Genomic DNA, 22,750 nt, shown 5'->3' with positions numbered 1-22,750 from the left:
TAGGTTAAAAAAAAAGATAGATTAAAAAACTGAAGAAGGAAACGTGGTTTGGGTATTCAATGGAAGTAGTGGGTGTCATCTAAAGTCAAAGGGGGGGCCACCTTTATAAAAAAAATTAATATTGAAAAATATAAATTAAGTGGGGTCCACACACCCCACTCCTTTTACATTGCCTCCGCCACTGGAGGTAGCAAAGCGAGAGAAGTAGGGTAAAGAGGGAAACGGTGGCGTGCCTGGTTATATGTGGGAATGGAAAGACTTTGGTGTGTTAATGTTGTTTTTTTATAGAACGGGAGACGTTAATTATGGCCTCTTCCTTGGTTTTCTCATAAGTATTGCCAATTTAACACAACTTTCTGGAATGAATTGAAGAGACACATATTTTTTTAAGAATCCATCATCGTCGGTTAAGACGTAGGCCAACAGTAACCCCTTTTTAAGGAATCGAAGATGATGAAGGATATGTGATGAAATCGATTGCTATATTGTTGATCAATCGATACCGCACATTGGAAAACGAGGCAGTAGGAATCGACTTTCATGTCAACTGCATCGTTCTAAAGGTAGGTTACGTGTCATCCCGGGAACCACAGCATCGTTCTAAAGGTAGGTTACGTGTCATCCCGGGAACCACATAAATGTGTTTTTGGAGGCATGACAGAGAAAGGGTTTATATATATATATATATATATATATATATATATATATATATATATATATATATATATATATGACAAAACTGCAAAAATGGTCCATGTGGTATGCATTTTTTGGGGGTTTTAGTCCAAACTATGACTTTTTTGGATTGGTGGTCATTTTGGCCATGTTTGTACGTAGATTTGGTCCCTCGTAAAATTGAAATGACTATAATACCCTTCTGATATATTTTTTTATTTTTTTCTATTTAATTTAAATGAAAAAGAAAATAAATAATTAATTTGGGCCCACCTCTCTCTCTCTCTCCAAACACATACACACACGATCCCCACCCCCATTCTTCCCCAGCCGAACCATTCACCTTCATCGCTCTTGCTTCACCCCACACCTCCGTCTTCTTCTCTGATTTAACCTCGCCTCATCCCTGGTCTCTGTTATCGCCTGGAGTCATCTATCCACAGGAAAATGGAACGATATCCCTAAATTATCCCCATCTAATCATCCATCGATTGATTGCTGCTGATCCAAACCTCCTACCATTGGCGTTCGCAGCAATCTGGAGACGATTTCTCTCCCTCTGCATCACTACCGAATCCAAAGGAAATCAGCCCTTATCATCATCTCATACCTACAACTTGAGACCTGCTTACCAATTTTACAAAGAAAGAAGAAAGAGACATCGAATCTCCCTGTCCCATCTTCTCGTTCAAAATCAAATAAGAAAAAGAGGATCATTGAGAGCTGCGATCGAAAACACATACACACACACCTATTAATCGATCCAGCTAAGATAAAGAAAGGATATCCATGGTTCGATTTCACATGTAAAATCAATTTCAGATTCGAAATATGAAAAACCAAAAGAAGAATCCAGTTTGAGGATATTGATTTCAAATGGGTTTACACACCCTTTTCGTGTTCTTCACTGTGTGTTTTTCAGTTTGAGGATATTGATTTCAAATGGGAACACATTTTCTGATTTCAACAATAGGTAAAAAGGGCAACGGATGATTTGTGTGTCGTTGCAATGAGTGAAGATGGAGATTTGGAAGGAACATAGTGGACAAGAGTGAATGATTTGGGATGTAAAGAACCCACTGAAGTGAAATGGAAAACGAGGGTTTCTTGATGATGACGAAGAGAGAGAGAGAGAGAGAGAGAGAGAGAGAGGTGGACCCGGTTTTATATTTAATAATAATAATAATTTTAAAAAGTGAAAGAAAAATAAAAATTAAATTCATTAAGGGTATAATAGTCTTTTTAGTTTGGGCAGGGACCAAGACTGCATGTAAACTAGCTCAAAATGACCATCAATCCAAAAAAGTCGAGGTTTGAACTAAAACCCCAAAAAAATCATACCACAGGGACCATTTTTACAATTTTGTCTATATATATATATATATATATATATATATATATATATATATATATATATATATATATGCGTTTTTATATATAATGTTACAAATAATTACGTTAAATATGTTTAAACAGGTTTATATATATATATATATATATATATATATATATATATATATATATATATATATATATATATATATATATATATATATGTGTGTGTGTGTGTGTTTAAGAACATAACTATATGCATTTATATGTGTTTAAAAAAAAAAATTATATGTATTTATACGTTTTTAAAATGTATGCATACATATGAGTATCTATAAATACATATAAACATATTTTTTCAATGTGTATATATGTTTTAACGTGTATAAATACTTTTTTAAACGTATAAATACCTTTAAAATATATTTATACTTTTAATACCTTTTTTTTTAACATTTAAAAGTACATTTATAAATCTAAAAACGTATTTTATATATTGAAAACTGTAATTATAATTATATGTATAATAATAATAATAATAAAAGATAAAAATAATAAATTATATTATATTTAAATGCTTTCAGTGTTTTACATTATATATTAAATATCAGGAAAGAAGCATAAAAGATTCTATAGGGTAGTGGTTAGTTGGTTTGTTTGGATTAGAGGGAGTTGTGTTTGATTCTTGTCACTCCCATTTCACTCTCTCGTTATGATTTTTAGTTTAAAGCAACATTCATAAGTTATCGTCGACGTGGCTCCATGTCAGAACAAAACAGTCGAATCAACGCCTAAAAGGCGTGCCCACTCATGCGTATGACCAGGTAAACTTGTTATTAAGCAAAAATGAACAAAATCAACAATTGAACCTAAAACTTCTCAAAGGTTAAATCCGAATATTTTCATAAAATTTAAATGTTTTTATGCATTTGCCCATTTCTCTCCCCCATTATGATTTTTTGTTGAAAGCAACATTCCCAAGTTACCACCAACGTGGCTCAACGTCAGAACAAAACTGCTCAATCAACGCCTAAAAGGCACGCCCACTCATGCGTATGACCCGATTAAACTTGTTATTAAGCAAAAATGAACAAAAATAACAAAATTTTAGGTATTATTGAACCTAAAACTTTTCAAAGGGTTAAATCCGAATACTTCTAGAAAATTTAACGACTTTTATGTCATTTGCCCATATTTCTATGATCAAATATATTAATAGTAAGAAAAAAAATCATGATTATTAACATCACTATCAACATTAGCGTCAATATCAACATTAATATTTTGATTTTCAATTTTATTCACGTTTTGGTGATTCCTTTTTCTTATAAATTTGTCAACGGATCTTTTTGGATTTTTCTGAATTCCTAAGAACCTTTTTGTTTCTTTTTACATATCCAGATTCGAAAATCATAATTTCATTAATCATCATTCTATAGTATAAAAAGAATGAAAAAGCCCAATTCGTGTCTTTTCTTTTCAACAATTCAACTTTTTCTTTATTTTTAAACTTGAAACATATCGTTATCTAAAGGAAATTAATTAATTACCTACACATAGGGGTGACAATTGTTGACACGACACGACAAAAATACACGACACGAAACGAAATTGGGACGAAACTGAAATTCGAATTCGTGTTCGTGTCAAGTGTAAAAGACACGATGTCGTGTCGTGTCGTGTTTGTGTTCAAAATTCGACATGAAATTGACACGATTTAGCATTTATTTGTCGTGTTTTTCGTGTTTGTCGTGTTTTTCGAGTTATGTATAATTAAATATTAATTAAATAAACAAATTATTATATTATGTTATCTTTGTCGTGTCGTGTCGTGTTTTTCGTTTTTTAATGGTTCTTTTCGTGTTAGTTAAAAAAAACACGACATTGTGTCGTGTCGTGTTCGTGTTACATAAAACATTGTCGTGTCGTGTCGTGTCATGCAAAAACACGACACGATGGCCCGATTTGCCACCCCTACCTACACAAATACAAATTTGTAGACAATAAAATATGAGTATATGATTTAATTGACATATAAGGATTGATGAGAAAATTTGGAAACTAAGATTAACACATTTTATATAAAGTTTAATAGTTTAATTCTCAGTTAGCATTCACTATTCGATCAATGGACGATATCCGCAAACCTTCCAATGATCTCGTTTCTCTCTAGGTGGTTTTTGTAGTTGGAAGGATTGACCTGCACCTTTTTCTTTATGTAATTATACTTGAATTTCATGTCTTTTGTTTGGGCTCCTGGTTAGCTTTTTGCTTTGGGGTGTATCCTTAATAAAATCTATCGCGGTTTCCAAAAAAAATCTCGTTTCTCTCTCTTATAATTGGTTTGTTTTTTTCTCTTTCTAGATCACAACACATAATTTAATTATTTACTAGATATTTCTCGTACGGCATATACCTTATTAAACACACACACTTAAATGTTCCGGTGTCCAAACGTTTTTTTAAATGTTTGAGTTTGTATATTCGCCTATTCGGTATGAAAACGTAATGTAACACCCTGTTCGGGATCATTCTGTGATTCAGGGTTGTAGGCCGGAATTCGATTGTGTAAAGGCTTTGGGCCTTGAGGAGGTGATGTTTAGACCTTTTGGAAGGAGGTAATGATGGTTATGAGATCTAAAACCTTGAATTGTGTTTTGGAGTCGAAGGGTAAAACGGTAAAAGTCATAGACTGGGTTCTTGCATGAAATATGGATTTTTGTTCAAGAAGTTTTTATTCCAAGATATTTAGATAATATTGTAGAGCTCTTCAATACCTTTTTGTGGATATAAAGAACGTCGAAAATGGAGTTGGAACAAAGAAGTTACGACCATTTGAAATTATGACGATTTTGGGTCAGCCGCGTACGCTGGACATACTGAGCCCTATTTAAATATCTTGGATAAAGATCAAGGCGTACGCGACCAATGCCCAAACCCTATTTTAGTGGTTTGAGCCTTATTTAAGCTCTTAACTCCCCCAAACTCATTCCATTCTCAGCCTCCACCTCTCCAACACCCTCTCTTGTAACCCTAACCCTAGATTGAGCCTTGTGAGCAAAAATAAGGTTTTTTAAGTGCCTTGGAGTGTTTTTGGTGCACCTTGGAGAAGAAGGAACTCATTGAAGAAGTGTTGGTTGCATTGGAGCTTGTAGATCCAAACTTTGTTCACCTTGATCTTTCTTCTAGAGGTATAAAGTTTGAATCGATGATGAAATTATTAGATCTAGCTAGTTTTGATTGTTATGAGCTTTTGGTCACTTTAAGTGCATAAAGTTTAGATCTTGAAAGTTTGTGACCTTGTTATGGATAAAGTTGGAAACTTTATCCATCTAAACATCATTTTGATTCGGATATGAAGGTTGGAGACTTGTACTTAATGGATTAAGTTGAAAAAGATGCACTTTTGGGTCCCTTTGAGACTTAAAGACTAGTTCTTGTTTGTTGGGACCATTCTGATGGATAAAGTTGGAAATTTTATCCATTATGGAACCAATATAAACCATAAACATGTGATCTTGGCCCTTCTATCCCTTCCATACAAGAGTTTTGATGTCTTATTGGGTTAAAAACTTAGGGTTTTGGACATTAAGCACTTTATAGCCATGTAAAGTCGTAAAGTTAGAAACTTTATGACTTAGGACATAATTTTGGGCGTGGATATGAGTTTTGGATGTAAGGGCTTAATGAAATAAGCTCTTAATGGAGTTTTGGGACTGGGTTGCGTACGATGGGCATACCTGGTGGTACGATGTGCGTATGCGGTCAGTGCCCCGCTTTTGGTCAACATCAAAGTAAGTTGAGCGTACTCCGCTGGGAAGGAATATTGGCTTTTGGACCTTAACCGTTGACTTTGACTTTGTCCAGGGTTGACCACGTTTGACCTAAGGGCATTTTAGGTAATTTGATTTATAGTTTGAGATTTGGGTTCCTGTTAATTGTATAGATGACCGGCAGAGATAACTTTTAAGGCAGTGATCGGTGCAGTTATTCTTTCAGACTGTGAGGTGAGTTTTCTCACTATATCCAATGGTCGAAGGCACTAATGCCGGCCCATTACTTGTTATGTGGAATGCTAGTTGTCTATGTGATGCTTACACGAAAGACCAGGATCTAGCCTCTGACAATTGTATGAAAGACCATGGGGGTAGCCCATGACACTTGTGTGTAAGACCGGGATTTGGCCCTCGGCATCATAAGGAAAGACCATGGGGGAAGCCCATGACACTTGTATGTAAGACCGGGATTTGGCTCTCGGCATTGCAAGGAAAGACCATGGGGGTAGCTCATGGCACTTAAATGTTTTGGTATGTGTATTTTGGGGAACTCACTAAGCTTTGTGCTTACGGTTTTCAGTTTATGTTTCAGGTACATCCGGTACTAAGGACAAGGGCACGACATGATGGCACAGCATTCCCCAGAGTTTTCCGCATTGACAATTAATGATATAACTCTGATGTTTAAATGATATATTCATTTTGATCGGTTTTGGAACAAATCGTTTGTATGATTTATTGTTTTAATAATGAAAAAAAAAATACCTAGATTTTTAGGATGTTACACGTAATAAATTTATAAGTTATTTTTAGTGTTTGGCAAAATCAAATTTTATGTGTAATAATGAAATAACTTATCAAAAACTTTTTAAATAAATCACTAAATAAGGAGTAAACCACTTATCAAAAACTCTCTATTTAAGTCAATAAGTGCCTAAAAAAATTTTTAATCCAAACACTCAAAACTCCTTATTAAATCTTTCAATCCAAACACTCAAAACTCCTTATTAAATCTTTCAATCCAAACTCTTTAAATAAGCAATCACAAACACCCCCCGAGTAACTTTATACCTCAATAGTTGCGACAATTTTGGACACCCATTTTGTTCTTATATAGTGGTATCATGGTGCTAATTCTTCGATCTTCTTGCTAACTTAAAAGTCTTGACTATGATGTTAAATAGGGTGAGTTGTCACAAAAATTGTCCAAAAAACCTTTAACATTGTTGATGCTCCTGTGTGTAAATGGTAAGCCTAATCAGGCCTTAGATCTAAACTCTTAAGAATCGTTTTCAAACTAGGCTTAGAAATGTATTGCATTTAGGACTATCAACACATTTAGGCTTGAGGGTGTGGGGTGACATTTTGCTCGGCAAGCCCATGACAAGCATGGCATACACTGCCCCCTCATCATGGTATGGCATAATAGAAGTTGGTTTGTGACATTGGGTTAGAGAGAGAGAGAGAGGTAATGTCTTTTTCTTTTTCTTTTTTCAAACTTTACCACCCTGAAAATGACATATCATGCATGTCTTGTGGTAAAAGTGATGTGGCTGTATGTCTTGTGGTAAAAATGATGTGGCTGTTAAAAATCTAATATGACAGTATAACATGTCATGCACAACTCCCTTCATCCTTATACAAAGCTACAAGAATATCAGCTCGAGTATGAAGACGAGAGATCACAAATAAATGGTTCTAAATAAAGAAGAATTAATAAGTTTATTGAACCCAACTTACACTCCAAGGTTAAAAACATATGGGTTGACTTGACAAGAACACACTTATCATGGGCCAATAGATTAAAAACATATATTACAAGTCTTAGAAAACTATTAGCTTTTTATGCCTGGAACATAAATCAACAATGTGACACATTTGTGGTATTATGACAAAGAAATTCTTGAAAAAAAAATGAAAATGCGCCACATCAACTTTACATCCCGCGTTCCTTTTTTTCTGTATCACCACCACTTGACTCGCTTATACATTTTAACCAGATAAATCACCCAATACAAGTTGAATTGTGACACCCCTCCCCTTCCCCTTTAATCCAAATCTCTTTCATAATTAGGAAGGAATTTTGTTTTCCAAATAAATAAAAAAAGTTATCTTACCTTTCTTATCCAGGTTCTAGTTATGCGGGGACTACCTCAGGCTCAAGGGGTGGTGGGGCCCCACTGTCTTCTGCAGTACTACTACTACCCTCTTCCACCTCTCCTGTTTTCACATCTTCCTTCTCAAATCCAAGCTTAAATATGTCATAATTTGTCATTTCGGTTGCTTTAAACGGGCGTTCACCCAACACCTTTAACAAATCATCTTGATGAAGGACTTCTTTTTTAAGCAAAAGCTCAGCAATCTGAGAAAGCTTCTCTTTGTGTTCTTCCACAAGTGAGACTGTGCGTTCATACGCCTTGTTCACCCATTCCCTGACTTCAGTATCAATAATTGCCCCTGTTTTGCTGCTGTATGGCTTGCTCATCTCCATTCCATCTTCCCTTTGAGGAAATGACAGCAAACCAACTTTCTCACTGAACCCATAAACTGCAACTTGAGCATATGTCATCTTTGTCACTTTCTCCAAGTCATTTTGTGCTCCAGTTGAAATCTTTCCAAGTATCACCTGAAATCAATCAAGAAAGTTCAAAACTTGCAACAAAATATGTTGAAAACTTAAACACAAATAGTCAAACATTACCTGTTCAGCAGCCCTGCCACCAAGCGTCATGCAAGTCATGTCAAAAAGCTGTTCTTTTGTCATGAGAAGATTCTCACTTGGAACATATTGTGCAAAACCAAGAGCTGCTGTGCCACGTGGCACTATTGTCACTTTCAATAAAGGCTCTGCGTGTTCCAAAAACCACCCCACAACAGCATGGCCTGCTTCATGGTAAGCTACAGTTCGGCGTTCAGACTTGCTTATCACCTGTTTCATTTCAACAATTAGAAAGAATGAAGGAGAGAGGAGAAAAAGTAAAAAATGTTGTTTCATCAATGTTTAAGTACCTTGTTCTTCTTCTCAAGCCCACCAATGATTCTATCAATGGCACCCTCAAAATGGTCCAGGGTGACCTTTGTTTGTTCGCCTCTTGCAGCAATCAAAGCTGCTTCATTACAAACATTTGCTATATCGGCTCCAGCAAATCCAGGAGTTAAAGCAGCAAGTCTTTGAGAGAAATAAGAGGGTTCGTTATCAAGTTTGATTTTCTTCAAATAAATCTGGAAGATCTGTTCACGTCCTTTGATATCAGGTTTATCTATACTAATCTGTCTATCAAATCTTCCAGGTCTTAACAAAGCTTTATCTAGAATATCAGGTCTGTTAGTTCCAGCAAGAACAACCACACCAGCAGTGGTGCCAAATCCATCCATTTCAACAAGCAGCTGATTGAGTGTACTTTCTCTCTCATCATTAGACCCCCCAAAACCCCCACGTCCTCTTGCCCTACCAATTGCATCAATTTCATCTATGAATATTATACTTGGGGCACACTGTCTTGCTTCTTGAAACAAGTTTCTAACCCTAGAAGGGCCCACACCCACAAACATTTCCATGAAATCAGATCCGGATATTGACAGAAAAGGCACACCGGATTCTCCTGCTGTTGCTTTTGCTAAAAGGGTTTTCCCTGTGCCAGGTGGCCCCACTAACAGAGCACCTTTCGGGATTTTAGCTCCTAACTCTTCGTATTTCTTTGGGTTCTTGAGAAAATGCACAAACTCCATGATTTCTTGTTTTGCTTCATCACATCCAGCAACATCATTGAAAAAGACCTGAACAACGATAAAGATTGTAAAAGATTGTAAAAGATGAAAACTTTATCATATTTTTTGTGTTATTATAGATACTAGAATACTTGAAACTGAAAAAAGACCTTGTTTTTTGCATTCTTGTCAACTTTATTGATGTGGGCTTTTCCAATGTTGAATATTCCACGTGCACCTTTCCCACCACCACCTCCAACACCTAAACCACCTTGCATTCTTCTGCTCATGTACCAAAGGGATCCGAGTAATAAGAGTGTGGGTGCAAATCGCATGATTTCTTGATACCAAACCATTTCGGATGCATATGTGACAGGAACATAATCATGAGAATCTATCCCAAGTGCTTCTTGGGCTTCTTCTAGTTTTTCTTCAAAAGATTCAACACTTCCGATATTGAAGTAGTATTTATATTGGCTTGTGTTCACTTTTGCAGGTGAATCGATTGATGTTCCTTCAATAGAACCATCGGTTGATTGATTGCGTGGTGAGTTTCTGACATATACTTTTGCAACTGATTTGTTGGAAATGACTATATGATCCACCAACCCTGGCTCCAGAAGCTTATTCTTGAACTCTTGGAAACTAATCTGTCATGATAACAAATGGAAATGATATTAACATAAAGTGATCTACAAACAAACAGGAAGATCAAGGGAAATAATAATAATAGCTAACCTGTTTCTGTTCACGAGGACCAAAAGAAGAGAGTGATGAAAAGAGCAACAACCCAATTACTAGTAAAGGGATAGGGATTTGGAAATTGAACTGCTTTGGGAAGAAACCCCCATCATCTTCTGTACTTGATTCCTCTACACATTGCAAATATGTTAATCAGTTTGTAAGCTTCACGCATTACTTGCAGATTGATATGTAGCCAAGAAAAACCAATGAAAGTTACATTGATCTACCAATGGATGATACAAAGACATAAAGACCAAATTAAGAGTGAAACTTCCATAACAGTAGCATCTATTCTCAGAAATCAAGGTGACTGACCTTTAGATTCAGTTTTCTGATTGTTTGCCTTTGGAGTTTCCTTCTTTTCCTTGGGGAAAAAGTTCTCATAATCTGGAAAACGATAAACACAGTAGGGTCAAGTAATACATACACCAAGACTGGCCCAGTTAGATTGCTCAAATGTTCAATCTGCTTTATATGAGGTAGGAAAACAGATGCTTTCAGCAATCCAAAGACTACTTTTTTTAGATTCCCTTCAACAGAATAGTTGGGTGCCGTAAGTGGTTCAAATTTAGGTTTCGTAGTTCGTATGGAACCAATTAATCATCGTTTACTATTCAGGGGTTGTAATAATAGTATTGACATGAGCGAGCTCAAGCAGCCTCCTAGCTTCAAACAATAAAAACAGAAAATGATACGGAAAAAGCTAATCTTACTCTTCTTCTTCGGAGCCTCGCTGGAGAAGAATCTTTGAAATCTAGGGTTTGCAAGAACGTACTTTATATCCGATAGATACACCTTGGATGATAACCCAGAACCATATCTTTCATTGTTAGCTGCTAGAGAACCTAAATAACGCTTCAAAACCCCAAAGTTATCATCTGCCTGTCGGATATATCGAGATTGATATGCTGAAGAATCGGACAAAATATGTGATCTTCCGCCATTTCCACCACTCAAAACATTCTACCAAACCATCCAACAGGATTCAAAACAATAAGATCGGAAACCCACATACTGCAAACAAGAAAAACATAAACAGTTTACTGGGACAAAAAGACTTACCCTTGAACGAGACGATCGAGAGATTGACCGACCAAGTCTTGAAAACATCATATTAAAGGGCGACGATGATAAATTGATTGAACCTTTCACCGAATTAACATATGATCCTTGGTTGGAGAAAAATATGCAGGGATTTTTTTACGACGACGATGATGATATTATCAGGAGAAAAGAGAGCCCGTGAGGTGTTCGACGAAAATACCAGATATTTGTTTGTTCTTGTTTTAGGCCACGACTATCGACGGTTCACGGTAGATATGGGGGAACAGGAAACGCGGCTAAGGAAGGGGAAGTGTAGGTTTTTTTCGACTTATTGAATAAATAATATATATTTATTTAATGTGGTATTATTAATTTTAATAAATAAAAACTTGGGTAGCAAGATATTTCAATTTCAACGTTGTCAAAGAATAAGTTTTCAAAATATTATTTTCCATAATAAAAAAAAAAAAACAATAAACGTATAATTGCATGTTTATACTAATGATTATATAAATGAGGACGAAAAAATCACATTTTGTATACATATACGTGTATTACTTTCTTTATATAGAAATCAAATTGTTATTTGTCAATAAATTTTAGTCAACGTTTGACTTTTCACCGAATTTCTAGAATGCCTTGTGGGTTAGAGATAGGGCTGTAAACGAACTGAACGTTCAGCGAACAGTTCGGCGATAGGTTCGTTTATGTTCGTTTATTTAATAAACGAACGAACATGAACACAAACTATCGTTCGTTTAGTTAAACGAACGAACATGAACAATGGTCTCGTTCGTTCAATTATGTTCGTGAACGTTCGTTTATGTTCGTTCATATAAGTTTATTTTATGTTCACATATGCTTAATTGTGTTTGATTACATTAGTGTATTATATGTTTATTTATGTTCATATATATTCAATTATGTTTTTTTTATCTTTGTTCATTTATGTTCGTTTAGCATGTTCACGAACATAAACGAACGAACATGAACAATGTAATTTGTTAAACGAACGAACATGAACAAGAAAACTCGTTCGTTTATCCGTTCGTATTCGTTTATTTGTTCGGCTAACTTAAACGAACAAATATGAACAAGCCCCGTTCGTGTTCGTTCGGTTCGTTTACAGCCTTAGTTAGAGACATCAAAAAACTTAATTAAATATAATATAACAATACCTAATTTTTGAATTACTATATTTATATTGGTATTTTGCTAAATAAGTTTCAATTATAAATAATCAAGATATTTATTTTTTTAAAATATAAATTAGGATACTACTTGTAAAATAATGTTGGCATTGCATTTGTGTGAGTATTTACAAAATCTAATACAACACAATTGAAATATGAGTGTCATTATATTGATATATGGATGGTTTTATATTACAAATTTATAGTTTTGAATATAATTTTATAAGTTCTTTTAGCTTAAGCTCAAGAGTGAAGTAACATTACAGTACTATTCGACCATTATATTCACTCACATGATCATTAAAATAATATTGTATCTATTTCTCATGCATGGCTATACGAAGAATCATTTTTATGTTTTTTATTGCTTATACTATATAAACAACCTTTTCTTACCACCAACCTTGCATAAAAAACTTTGTAATCATATGGAAAATAAAAGCGTAATTCAAGAAAATGTGATTTTAATTAAGATATTGGATTATTGATCATATTATATCCTAATAGTTGGTTTTATCTTGAGGATGCAAGTCCTTATTTCTATATATCACGATGGCTAGTTTACAACAGAAGTTTGGATGTCTTCATCACGTTTGTATGTCTTCATAAAGTTTGGATCACAATTCATAAGGCTAGGCTTTTTGTAGAGAAATTTGTTATCTAATTCTTTGTTTTGTCAATATTTAATTATTTATTTTTTTAGGGCTTTAAGACTTTTTAAATGTAAACCGAATACACTATTATGATTATATGTTGTAGTTTTTTCATCGAAATCGGTACAACAAAAAAGTTAATGAACAAAATATTACATAATCCATACTCATCAAATGTGGTCATCTAATATTTATTAATTGATAACAGGAGGGCCGATGGAAATACTATAATCATTACCTAACAAAACATAAAAAGGCCATCTCTTTATTTTTAGGCAAAACTTTTACTCATAATGTTTGGTATAAACAACGATGTACGTAAGAGCAACTCATAAAAATGAATAAGGATGAAAATAGAAAATAAGTTGCAAATAAGAGAGTCACAAATATAACATTTGAAATTTTGATTAAACTAGTAATTAAGTCGCATGTAAACGCAGATTCGTATATAGAATGTCATTTCAAATGTTAACGATCCACAAATAGATCGATGACGATTATAACGTATCAAATGAACAAAAAAATTATCAACATAAAGTTTTGATACAAACAATTATGGAATTTTATACCAAAGAGTGGTACTTTTAAACAGGGTCGACCCTAGAGGGTGGGCAAGCTATGTGACCGTCTTGGGCCTCACCAAATCTCAGGCCTCTACAAGTTACGATTAGTTTGTGTCTCTCTCTCTCTCTCTCTCTCTCTCTCTATATATATATATATATATATATATATATATATATATATATATATATATATATATATATATATAATCGGCAACAAAAAAAATGAATATGCTTTCAGATGAGATGGTTAACTTGTAGTTGCTTGAAGTCATAGGCCCCATATTCGAATCTTATAACTTTCCTTTTTGAATATTTTTTTTTATTTGTCTGATAAGTTTCTAAAATGACTTTTCAGTTTTCAAAACAAATTTTTTTACCATCCAATAAATCAAACAGACTTCTCGGTTCCCAAAAGCGAACTTTAGATTTTAGGGTTTTTTTCCATTCAAAAAACTGATTAAGCTTCAAACTTATTTTAGCTAATATTCATATTCTCCATCGTCTAAGCATTTATACTCCATCGATCAAGCTCCCTTCTCCCTTCTTCAGAAATTGATAGTATACAAATCAAGAAATCAGATTTGTCTCTCGAATCTGATTTCACGCAGAGCCAAGGCCGCAAGTGTAAGACTTCAAATCTTATTTCATTGAACTCTCAAGAGCTTACAGCCTACATACAGTGACACCAGGTTTGTTGTAGTTGTAGAAGAAGTCTGGAAGAGACAGATCTCGGGATGAAGATATTCAAGTTTTTTTGTGAATTAGAAACTAAACTGAGTTTGTGATGGATCGTGTTCATATCATGTTTACATTGTTCTTTTCCATGAAATGCTTTTAGTTTAAAAGATTTTAGGTGAGCTAAACTAAGATTATTCATGTCTTGGCTCAAAAAGTTGGCTATTCTAATGAAGTATGATATAATGGCTTGATACTTAAACTTGACTACATAGTTGTTATAATCGCTAATGCTTGCAAAGTTGCAAGTAATAACTTGTTTTGTTTAGTTATATATATATATATATATATATATATATATATATATATATATATATATATGTGTGTGTGTGTGTGTGTGTGTGTATATATACTCAATTAGTCTTAGATGTCAAATAATACTGAATAAAATATGTAAGTAAATTCAATTTTGTATTTTTTTTTGTCCACAAGTGAAAAAGCATGTTCATGATCTTCAAAAATCAAAATGGTTATTTTGGATCAAACCACCCCCACAACTGAAGCCCTGTCATTGTCCTGATGCTCAGACTTTTCAAAGGTTTGGGTAGTTCATATTGATGGATAACCAATAATTGGCTACTATTTTTGGCATTGCACCCAAACTATGTTGTTATTCTTGGTGAAGGTTTTACACATGGTTGCTTTTATTCTTGGTGTGTGTGTGCGCGCACACACATGCGATTGTGTGTGTTAATCAGCAACTCAATCAATGATTTTGAATTAATTAACGTTGGTTTATTTGTAAAAAAAACATTTAAACTATGAAAATATTAGGAAGTTTTTAATAGTTCAAAAGTTAGTAGAGGAACTATTTTAATAAGATTTCCATAATATAGTGTGTAAGTATATATATATGAAAGCAATAATGTAAGCTTTGAATAACTAGTGATCTAAGAGGCCCCTTTTTTTTGCCCCGAGCCTCAGATATGCTTGGTCCGACCCTACTTTTAAAAAATATTAGTAGTATTGTAAAAATTTATTACCAAAACATAGTAATTTTATTTTTTATATAATTTTTTAATGATAATTAATTTGTTCACCTTTATCAACACATATCTCCATATTTTCCGGCCACCACTGTTTTTTCTGATCACAACCAAAATTTTCAAGCAATCATTTTTTATGCCATAAAACCTAAATATGAAGTTCTAAAGGGAAAAGCATTATGTTCTAGAGTAAGGAACTCAAGTTTAGTAAAATGATGTTATCGTAGAGAATGATAAACAAGTGTTGACTAAGGCACTAACAGGAGCAACATCCATGCCTTAGAGTTTTTATAGTGTACTGGTGTGACGGGGGACGTGTGAGGGTTCGTTGAAAATTATTGTATTCGGGGAAAAGGCGGTGCATATGGGGAAGAAGGAGTTTACAAGTGGTGCATAGATAAATCCATCCTTCCTCCGTATATCGACTATGGAAGTGGGAACATATCACCATGGATTTCATTACCAAACTACCCAAGACTGCTCGTGGTTCAGACGCTATTTGCATCATCATGGATCGATTGACCAAGAGTGTTTACTTTATTAGTATTCAGGAGAGTTCCTCAGCGGATAAGTTCGTGGATATCTATATTTGTGAGATAGTTTCTCGCCATTGTGTGTCAGTTTATGTGGTTTCTGACAGAGATGTGAGGTTTACATTCAGGTTTTGGAAGTAGTTTCATGAGGATCTGGGCACACGTCTTCATTTCAGTAATGTGTATCATCCTCAAACCGACGGGAAAAGTGAGAGGACCATTCAGACACTTGAGGATATGTTGATGTCTTGTATTATCGATTTTGGTGGGAGCCGGGATTCTTATCCTCCTTTGGTAGTGTTTTCTTACAACAATATTTTTCAATCTAGCATTGGTGTGCCTCCTTTCAAGCTACTTTATGGGAGGAAATATCGAATCCCGATCTTATTCAGCAAGGTCGGGAGAGACTTTAGACATCATAGAGTCGTCATAAACTATATGAAGATAGGTGTCCTTTTGGGTTAGAGCACACCCTTCATCTCATGGGAAACGAACTCCTTATCCAGGTGTGGTTTTAAGGTATTGTAGAACTCTAAAAAGAACATTCATATGTGTTTGTCTTGGGTCAGTAACAAACTGGCTCAAGATATTCACAGTGTAAGCAATGTCAGGTCTCGTGTTCTCCAAGTAGAGTAATCTGCCAACTATGTGATGATATCTTCTAGCATCGATCTTTGGTTCTCCTTCACTTTTGTCTAGTTTGAGATTTTGTTCAGTGGGGAAAGAACTTGTCCTACATCCTTGTAAACCATAGTCTTAAAAATGTCCAAGGTATATTTTCTTTGACTTAGAACCAAGCCTTCTGAGGTGCGAGCAACTTTAATTCCAAGAAAGTACTTGAGATTTCCAAGATCCTTTATGCTAAATTTTCTACCGAGGTCCTTCTTCGTTTCTTGTATATTTTATGTGTCGTTTCCCACAATATTTACACCATCAACATAAATAAGGGTTGATATAAAACTCTTTCCTTGATGTTTAATAAAAAGAGAGTGATCGTCTTTGGATTGATTGAAATCAAGATCTAGGAGAGCATTTGTGATTATGTGATACCAATTCCAAGAGGCTTGCTTCAACCCACGTAGAGATTTTCTTAATCTTCAAACTTTTGTTTCTCTTTATTTAGAAAAACATAGAGGAATTATCATGTATACTTCTTCATTTAATTCTCCGTGCAAGAAGGCATTGTTCGCATCTAGTTGTTAGTGATGGGTTTTGTGCATTACATCAATCCTATGGTGCACATGCAAACCCTAAAGCTTTGGATCTAGGTTTCTCTAATTGTACATGCAAATCATCCAAAGCTTGTAACCCTAATACTAGCATACAAAAACGAAATTGGAAGAATCTTCAATTGTAGCAAGAATCTTCAACCCTTGAGAGCTTTAGTATCACAAGTGTAATACCTCTAATCGATCACAAACACCAAGGCAATTGGAAGAACGTAAGAGAGAGAGGAAGGAGGTGATTTTCGTCTCTAGCAATCCTTCTATGGTTAGGGTAGCCAAAAATGTGATGCCTAGGGTCTCTTTATATAGGTGTGGAATTAGGGTTCCAGTCAAACACTTATCTGGTTGCTTAGGCTCTAAGCAGCCCATAAGATCCTTCTGGAATCCCTTCCTTGGACGAATTCTTAAGGCCTTATCCACAATAATTCGTCCACCCTATCTTTAGGGTTTCCTCGGCCTAGTTTGTAACTATCTAATAATTACAATATCAGTCCCCTAGGTTTAATTAATATCTTTTGACCACAAAATTAATTTCTTAATTAATTCTTGACCAATATTAATTAACCAATATGATTTCTCTTTAATATATTATTCATATAATATATTAATAAACCATAATAACCTCTTTCTATATAATCCATCCAGTCAAGTTGCTCTGGTGAATGCAACCCAAAAGTACCATGCTACAACCGGGTCAAGTACATACCAAATATAGTTATGGGCTTAGACACCTAATCCAACAGTCTCCCACTTGGATAAGTCTAATAACTATAGATGCAAGTACGACTTCAAAATCTGATTAGCAATCGTAGCTCTCAAAAGTCGTTGTCGAACTCTGACACGTCCTTTAGATAAGGGATCGTACAGTCCTCCATTCTCAAGATATCATGTGGACAATCACATGGAACATAGTCATACTTATTGTCCAGCAGTTTGTTTCTCGATCTCTGATTTGTCTGACCTAGAACTTAATTGAACACATCAACTTAGTCCTGACCGGGCCCGGCACATAAGTCAAACCAAATCATCGAGGGGCCCAAGAAATCTCTTTTACCCTCGTAGGATAAAAGGAACAGATAAACTTCGACTTATATGCATTTACTATCTACTCATCAAATCGTACACAACAATGTGTTTTATAACATCAAGTTACTGATGTGTTTACGCATTATCAATGCACAACCAACTTGCAAACAATAAACCATATATCTAGGTTTAAAGACTATATGATATTATCATCTCACAATCACTCGTGATTAATTCCATGAAGTGATTCATGTGAGTGTGGGTTTAATCCAATACTCAAATCTTATTTCAAGAGTACTCATGAACGTTGCAGCAAACCTTTGCTATGTCTAAAAACTTAGACAATCTACAAACCAATTCATGACAGTCTTCTTTCATACCTACTTCCAATGTATGAACGACTGTGGATAGTTTAAATAATCATATTATTTAGGAAGTCAAAACATGCAAAGTGAAACAATAGTAAATAATTAACATAAGACAGTAACATTACTCATAAATAAAACACTTTTTATTTAATCATCAAATGTTAATTACAATTTATCTATTACAAGTTTCTTAAGCTATCTAATCACTAAAACTAATATCGTCCTTCAGCCCAATGCTCCTAGCGTGCTATAAGTGCTTGACCCTACTCAGTCCCTTCGTAAGGGGATCTGTTGGGTTATCTTCTGACGATACCCTCTTCACTACGAGGAGTCCCTCTTCTACCCGATGTCTAATTAAATGATATTTTCTGTCAATATGTCTGGATCTGCCATGATCCCTTGGTTCCTTGGTTAAGGCAACCACACCTTCGTTATCACAGAAAATCTCCATAGGCTCCTTTATGGCTGACACAAGTCCAAGGTCTCTGATGAAGTTCTTCAACCATATTGCCTCCTTTGACGCTTCGCTCGCTGCTATGTAATCTGATTCTCATGTTGAATCAGCTACGGTCTTTTGCTTGGAACTCTTCCAAGTCACTGCTCCTCCATTCAGGGTAAAGACCCAGCCTGACTGCGAGCGGAAATTATCCCGGTCAGTCTGAAAACTAGCGTCAATATACCCTCGTACTCTCAAGTCATCACTCCCACCGAGGATAAGAAACCATTCCTTAGTCCTCTGAAGGTACTTAAGAATATTCTTTACTACGATCCAATGTGCTTTACCAGGGTTCCCTTGATATCTGATGACCATGCTCAAAGCAAAGGCCACATCAGGGCGAGTACATGTCATAGCATACATGATTGAGCCAACTGCGGAAGCATAAGGTACTCGGCTCATCTCTGCTATCTCGACATCAGTACTCGGACTCTGAGTCTTACTCAGCTTGGTATTGCTTTGGATTAGTAACTCCCCTTTCTTAGAATTATCCATGCTGAAACGTTTCAACACTTTATCCAAGTAAGTACTTTGACTAAGTCTTATTAGCCTTTTACTCCTATTTCTCAAAATCCGTATCCCTAGAATATAGGCAGCTTCTCTGAGGTCCTTCATAGAGAAGCACTTCCCCAAGCCAGGACTTAACCTCCTTCAAGGTTGGGATGTCGTTTCCTATGAGTAGTATGTCATCCACATATAAAATGAGAAAACTTACTATACTCCCACTGGCTTTGACATATACACATGACTCATCCTCGCTTCTCAAGAAACCAAACTCTTTGACCTTCTCATCAAAACAAAGATTCCATCTGCGAGATGCTTGTTTTAATCCATAGATGAATTTCTCAAGCTTACACACTCTATTAGGGTGTTTTGCATCTACAAAACCCTCTGGATGACTCATGTAAACATCTTCAGCCAACTTTCCATTAAGGAAAGCGGTTTTAACATCCATCTGCCACATTTCATAATCATGAAACGCAACTATGGCTAGCATGACCCTTATAGATTTAATCTTCGCTACTGGTGAGAAGGTCTCATCATAGTCAACTCCAGGAGTTTGAGTAAAGCCCTTCGTAACCAATCGCGCCTTATACGTGTGTACTTTCCCATCCATGTCGGTATTCTTCTTGAAGATCCATTTGCACCCGACCGTCTTACGACCTGGCACATTGTCAACTAAGTTCCAAACTTGATCGTCATACATGGACTGAATCTCGCTGTCCATAGCTCTTTCCATTTCGCAGACTCCAGGCCTGCCATGGCTTCCTTGTAGCTGTTAGGTTCATCCAAATTTATCAGCGTACTATCACTAATAAACGTATCACCTTCACTTGTTATATGAAAACCATATAACACAGGTGGAACACTAAGTCTACGGGTACGTCTTAGAGGTAGGGACTCGTCAATCGGTTCAACAAGAGTTTCCTCCTCAGGTTGAGCGCCAGTGTTAGAGGTTCCTTCATCGTTTGATTCTTGAAGCTCTTCAAGATCAATTTGCCTCCCACTATCATCTTGGCATATGAGTTCTCGCTCTTGGAAAACCCCTCTCCTCGCAACGAAGACAACATTGTCACTCGGTCTATAAAAGAGATATCCAAAGGAATTCTGCGGATAACCGATGAGAATACATCACTCACTACGAGGTTCGAGCTTGTCGTGAGTCTCTCGTCTTACGAAAGCCTCGCAACCCCAAACCTTGACATGTGCCAATGAGGGAACTTTCCCTGTCCACATCTCGTGAGGTGTTTTGGCAACCTTCTTAGTTGGGACTAGATTAAGGATATGGGCGGCAGTCTCTAAGGCATACCCCAGAATGAGATAGATAATGAAGCACAACTCATCATGGAACGAACCATGTCCAAAAAGGTTCGATTGCGCCTCTCAGCCACACCATTCAACTGCGGCGTCCTAGGCGGCGTCAATTGCGAAACAATTCTGCATTCCTTGAGGTAGTCGTGGAATTCAAGACTAAGGTACTCACCACCTCGATCGGATCGAATCATCTTGATTTTCCTGCCCAGCTGATTCTCCATTTCCTATTTAAACTCTTTGAACTTTTCAAAGGTTTCTGACTTGTGCTTGATTAAGTAGATATACCCATATCTGCTATAATCATCAGTAAAAGTCACATAGAAGCGGCTTGCATCCCTTGTGGTGGATCTAAAGGGTCCACATACATCTATATGTATGAGATCCAATAAACCCTCACCCCTTCCACAAGAACCGGTGAAGGGTGACTTGGTCATCTTTCTAAGTAAACAAGATTCGCACGTGTCATCCGATTTGAGGTCGAATGACTCCAACACTCCATCCTTTTGGAGTTGGGCTATGCGTTTCTTGTTGACATGTCCAATACGACAATGCCACAAACATGCTTTGTCCAAACTATTGGACGAATCAATATGCAACACATTATTTCCTAAGTTATCAACAATATTCACAGTTTCATATACTCCATTACAAGGCAATTCTTCAAAATAGAAAGTACCATTCAAGAAAGCATTAATATAAGCAATTTCATTATTAAACAAAAAACTAAAACCTTGTCTGTACAAACCATGAAAAGAAATAATGTTTCTCGCCATTTTTGACGAGTAGCAACAATCATTTAAATCTAAACCTAACCCACTACTAAGCACTAAAGAGTAAACTCCAATCTTGTTGACAGGCGACACTTTCCTATTCCCCATGATCAGGTTCATCTTCACATGCTCCACATCCCTACTTCTTCTTAGACCCTGCAAATCAGAACAAATGTGAAAACCACATTCTGTATCAAGGACCTAAGAATAGCATGTGATGAGTTATTAGATCGTATAGTATAAATACCTGCGAAGGATGGTTTTATCTTTCCATCCTTGATGCGCTGCAGATACTTCGGGCAGCTTCGTTTCCATTGCCCTTTGTCGTGGCAGTAGAAGCACTCTGCCTCTTTAGGGTTGGAAGAGGGAGTAGTAGTACCAGCTTTGGTCCCACTAGAACAGGATCCATCATGGGGTTTACCCTTGTGGCTCTTAGAAGGAGCCTTCCTCTTCTTTCCTTTTCCTTGCCCAATAGCCAAAACAGGGGCACCATCAGTAGGAGTTGATGCAACGGATTTGTCTTTCAGACTACTCTCAGCAGTCCTTAGCAGGCCTTAAAGCTTGCTTAGAGTGACCTCCACCTTGTTCATGCGGTAGGTCATACGGAACTAGTTGTAACAAGGAGGTAAGGAGTGTAGAATGATATCTATGTCCAACTCCTCATCGAAGTTAACATTTAACTTCAGCAAGCGGTCCACATATCTCAACATTTTCTGCAAGTGGGCCGTGACGGACTCTCCGTCCTTCATCTTGGTAGTGATCATCGAGGCGATGATCTCGTACCTTTCCTGCCTCGCGCTTTGATGGTACCTATCTATCAAATCTTGATGCATCTCGTAGGGGTAGTAGTCCTCGCAGGACTTTTGGAGTTCAGCGGTCATTGTCACGAGCATGATGCAATGAACTTTCGTAGCATCTCGCTCACGAGCCTCGAATGCAGCAATTTCCTCGGGAGTAGCAGTGTTTGGGTTGACCTCTTTCAGCTCCTTGTCGAGAACATACTCCTTGTCCTCGTAGCGGGTGACCATGCAGATGTTACGGATCCAATCGTTGAAATTGGTCCCATCAAATATCACCCTCCCACACAAGTTCATGAGTGAGAATGAG

General features: G+C 36.1%; 1 protein-coding gene across 2 annotated transcripts; it reads right to left on the bottom strand.

Moving 5' to 3' along the window:
* Positions 1-7,573: 7,573 nt before the first annotated feature.
* Positions 7,574-11,585, bottom strand: LOC145141303 (ATP-dependent zinc metalloprotease FTSH 3, mitochondrial-like). Of its 2 annotated transcripts, XM_079074596.1 has the most exons (9): positions 11,298-11,585; positions 10,949-11,198; positions 10,551-10,622; positions 10,230-10,363; positions 9,662-10,141; positions 8,793-9,560; positions 8,485-8,712; positions 7,901-8,409; positions 7,574-7,829 (listed from the first exon to the last, which is right to left on the bottom strand). In XM_079074596.1, exons 1-8 carry the CDS (start codon positions 11,346-11,348, stop codon positions 7,921-7,923), a joined length of 2,472 nt encoding a protein of 823 aa, XP_078930722.1. In that variant the 5' UTR covers positions 11,349-11,585; the 3' UTR covers positions 7,574-7,829; positions 7,901-7,920. The 2 variants fall into 2 exon arrangements, with proteins under 2 accessions (XP_078930722.1, XP_078930721.1); XM_079074595.1 differs by having other exon boundaries at positions 7,574-8,409; positions 11,298-11,584.
* Between the last annotated feature and the right edge of the window lie 11,165 nt (positions 11,586-22,750).

This window comes from Lactuca virosa, chromosome 9 (genome assembly GCF_052849685.1).
Source record: "Lactuca virosa cultivar CGN04683 chromosome 9, Lactuca_virosa_CGN04683_v6, whole genome shotgun sequence".
NCBI classification, from domain to species: Eukaryota; Viridiplantae; Streptophyta; class Magnoliopsida; order Asterales; family Asteraceae; genus Lactuca; species Lactuca virosa.
This window is presented reverse-complemented; position numbering and strand designations above follow the sequence as displayed.

Bases quoted from the DNA above. Each gene is read 5' to 3' on its own strand.
- LOC145141303 (XM_079074596.1), bottom strand. From the start codon at position 11,348: ATGATGTTTTCAAGACTTGGTCGGTCAATCTCTCGATCGTCTCGTTCA. The intron at 10,364-10,550 runs GTCAGTCACCTT...TGCAATGTGTAG, and splicing joins TCAGAAAACTGAATCTAAAG to AGGAATCAAGTACAGAAGAT. The intron at 9,561-9,661 runs GTCTTTTTTCAG...ATCGTTGTTCAG, and splicing joins ACAAGAATGCAAAAAACAAG to GTCTTTTTCAATGATGTTGC.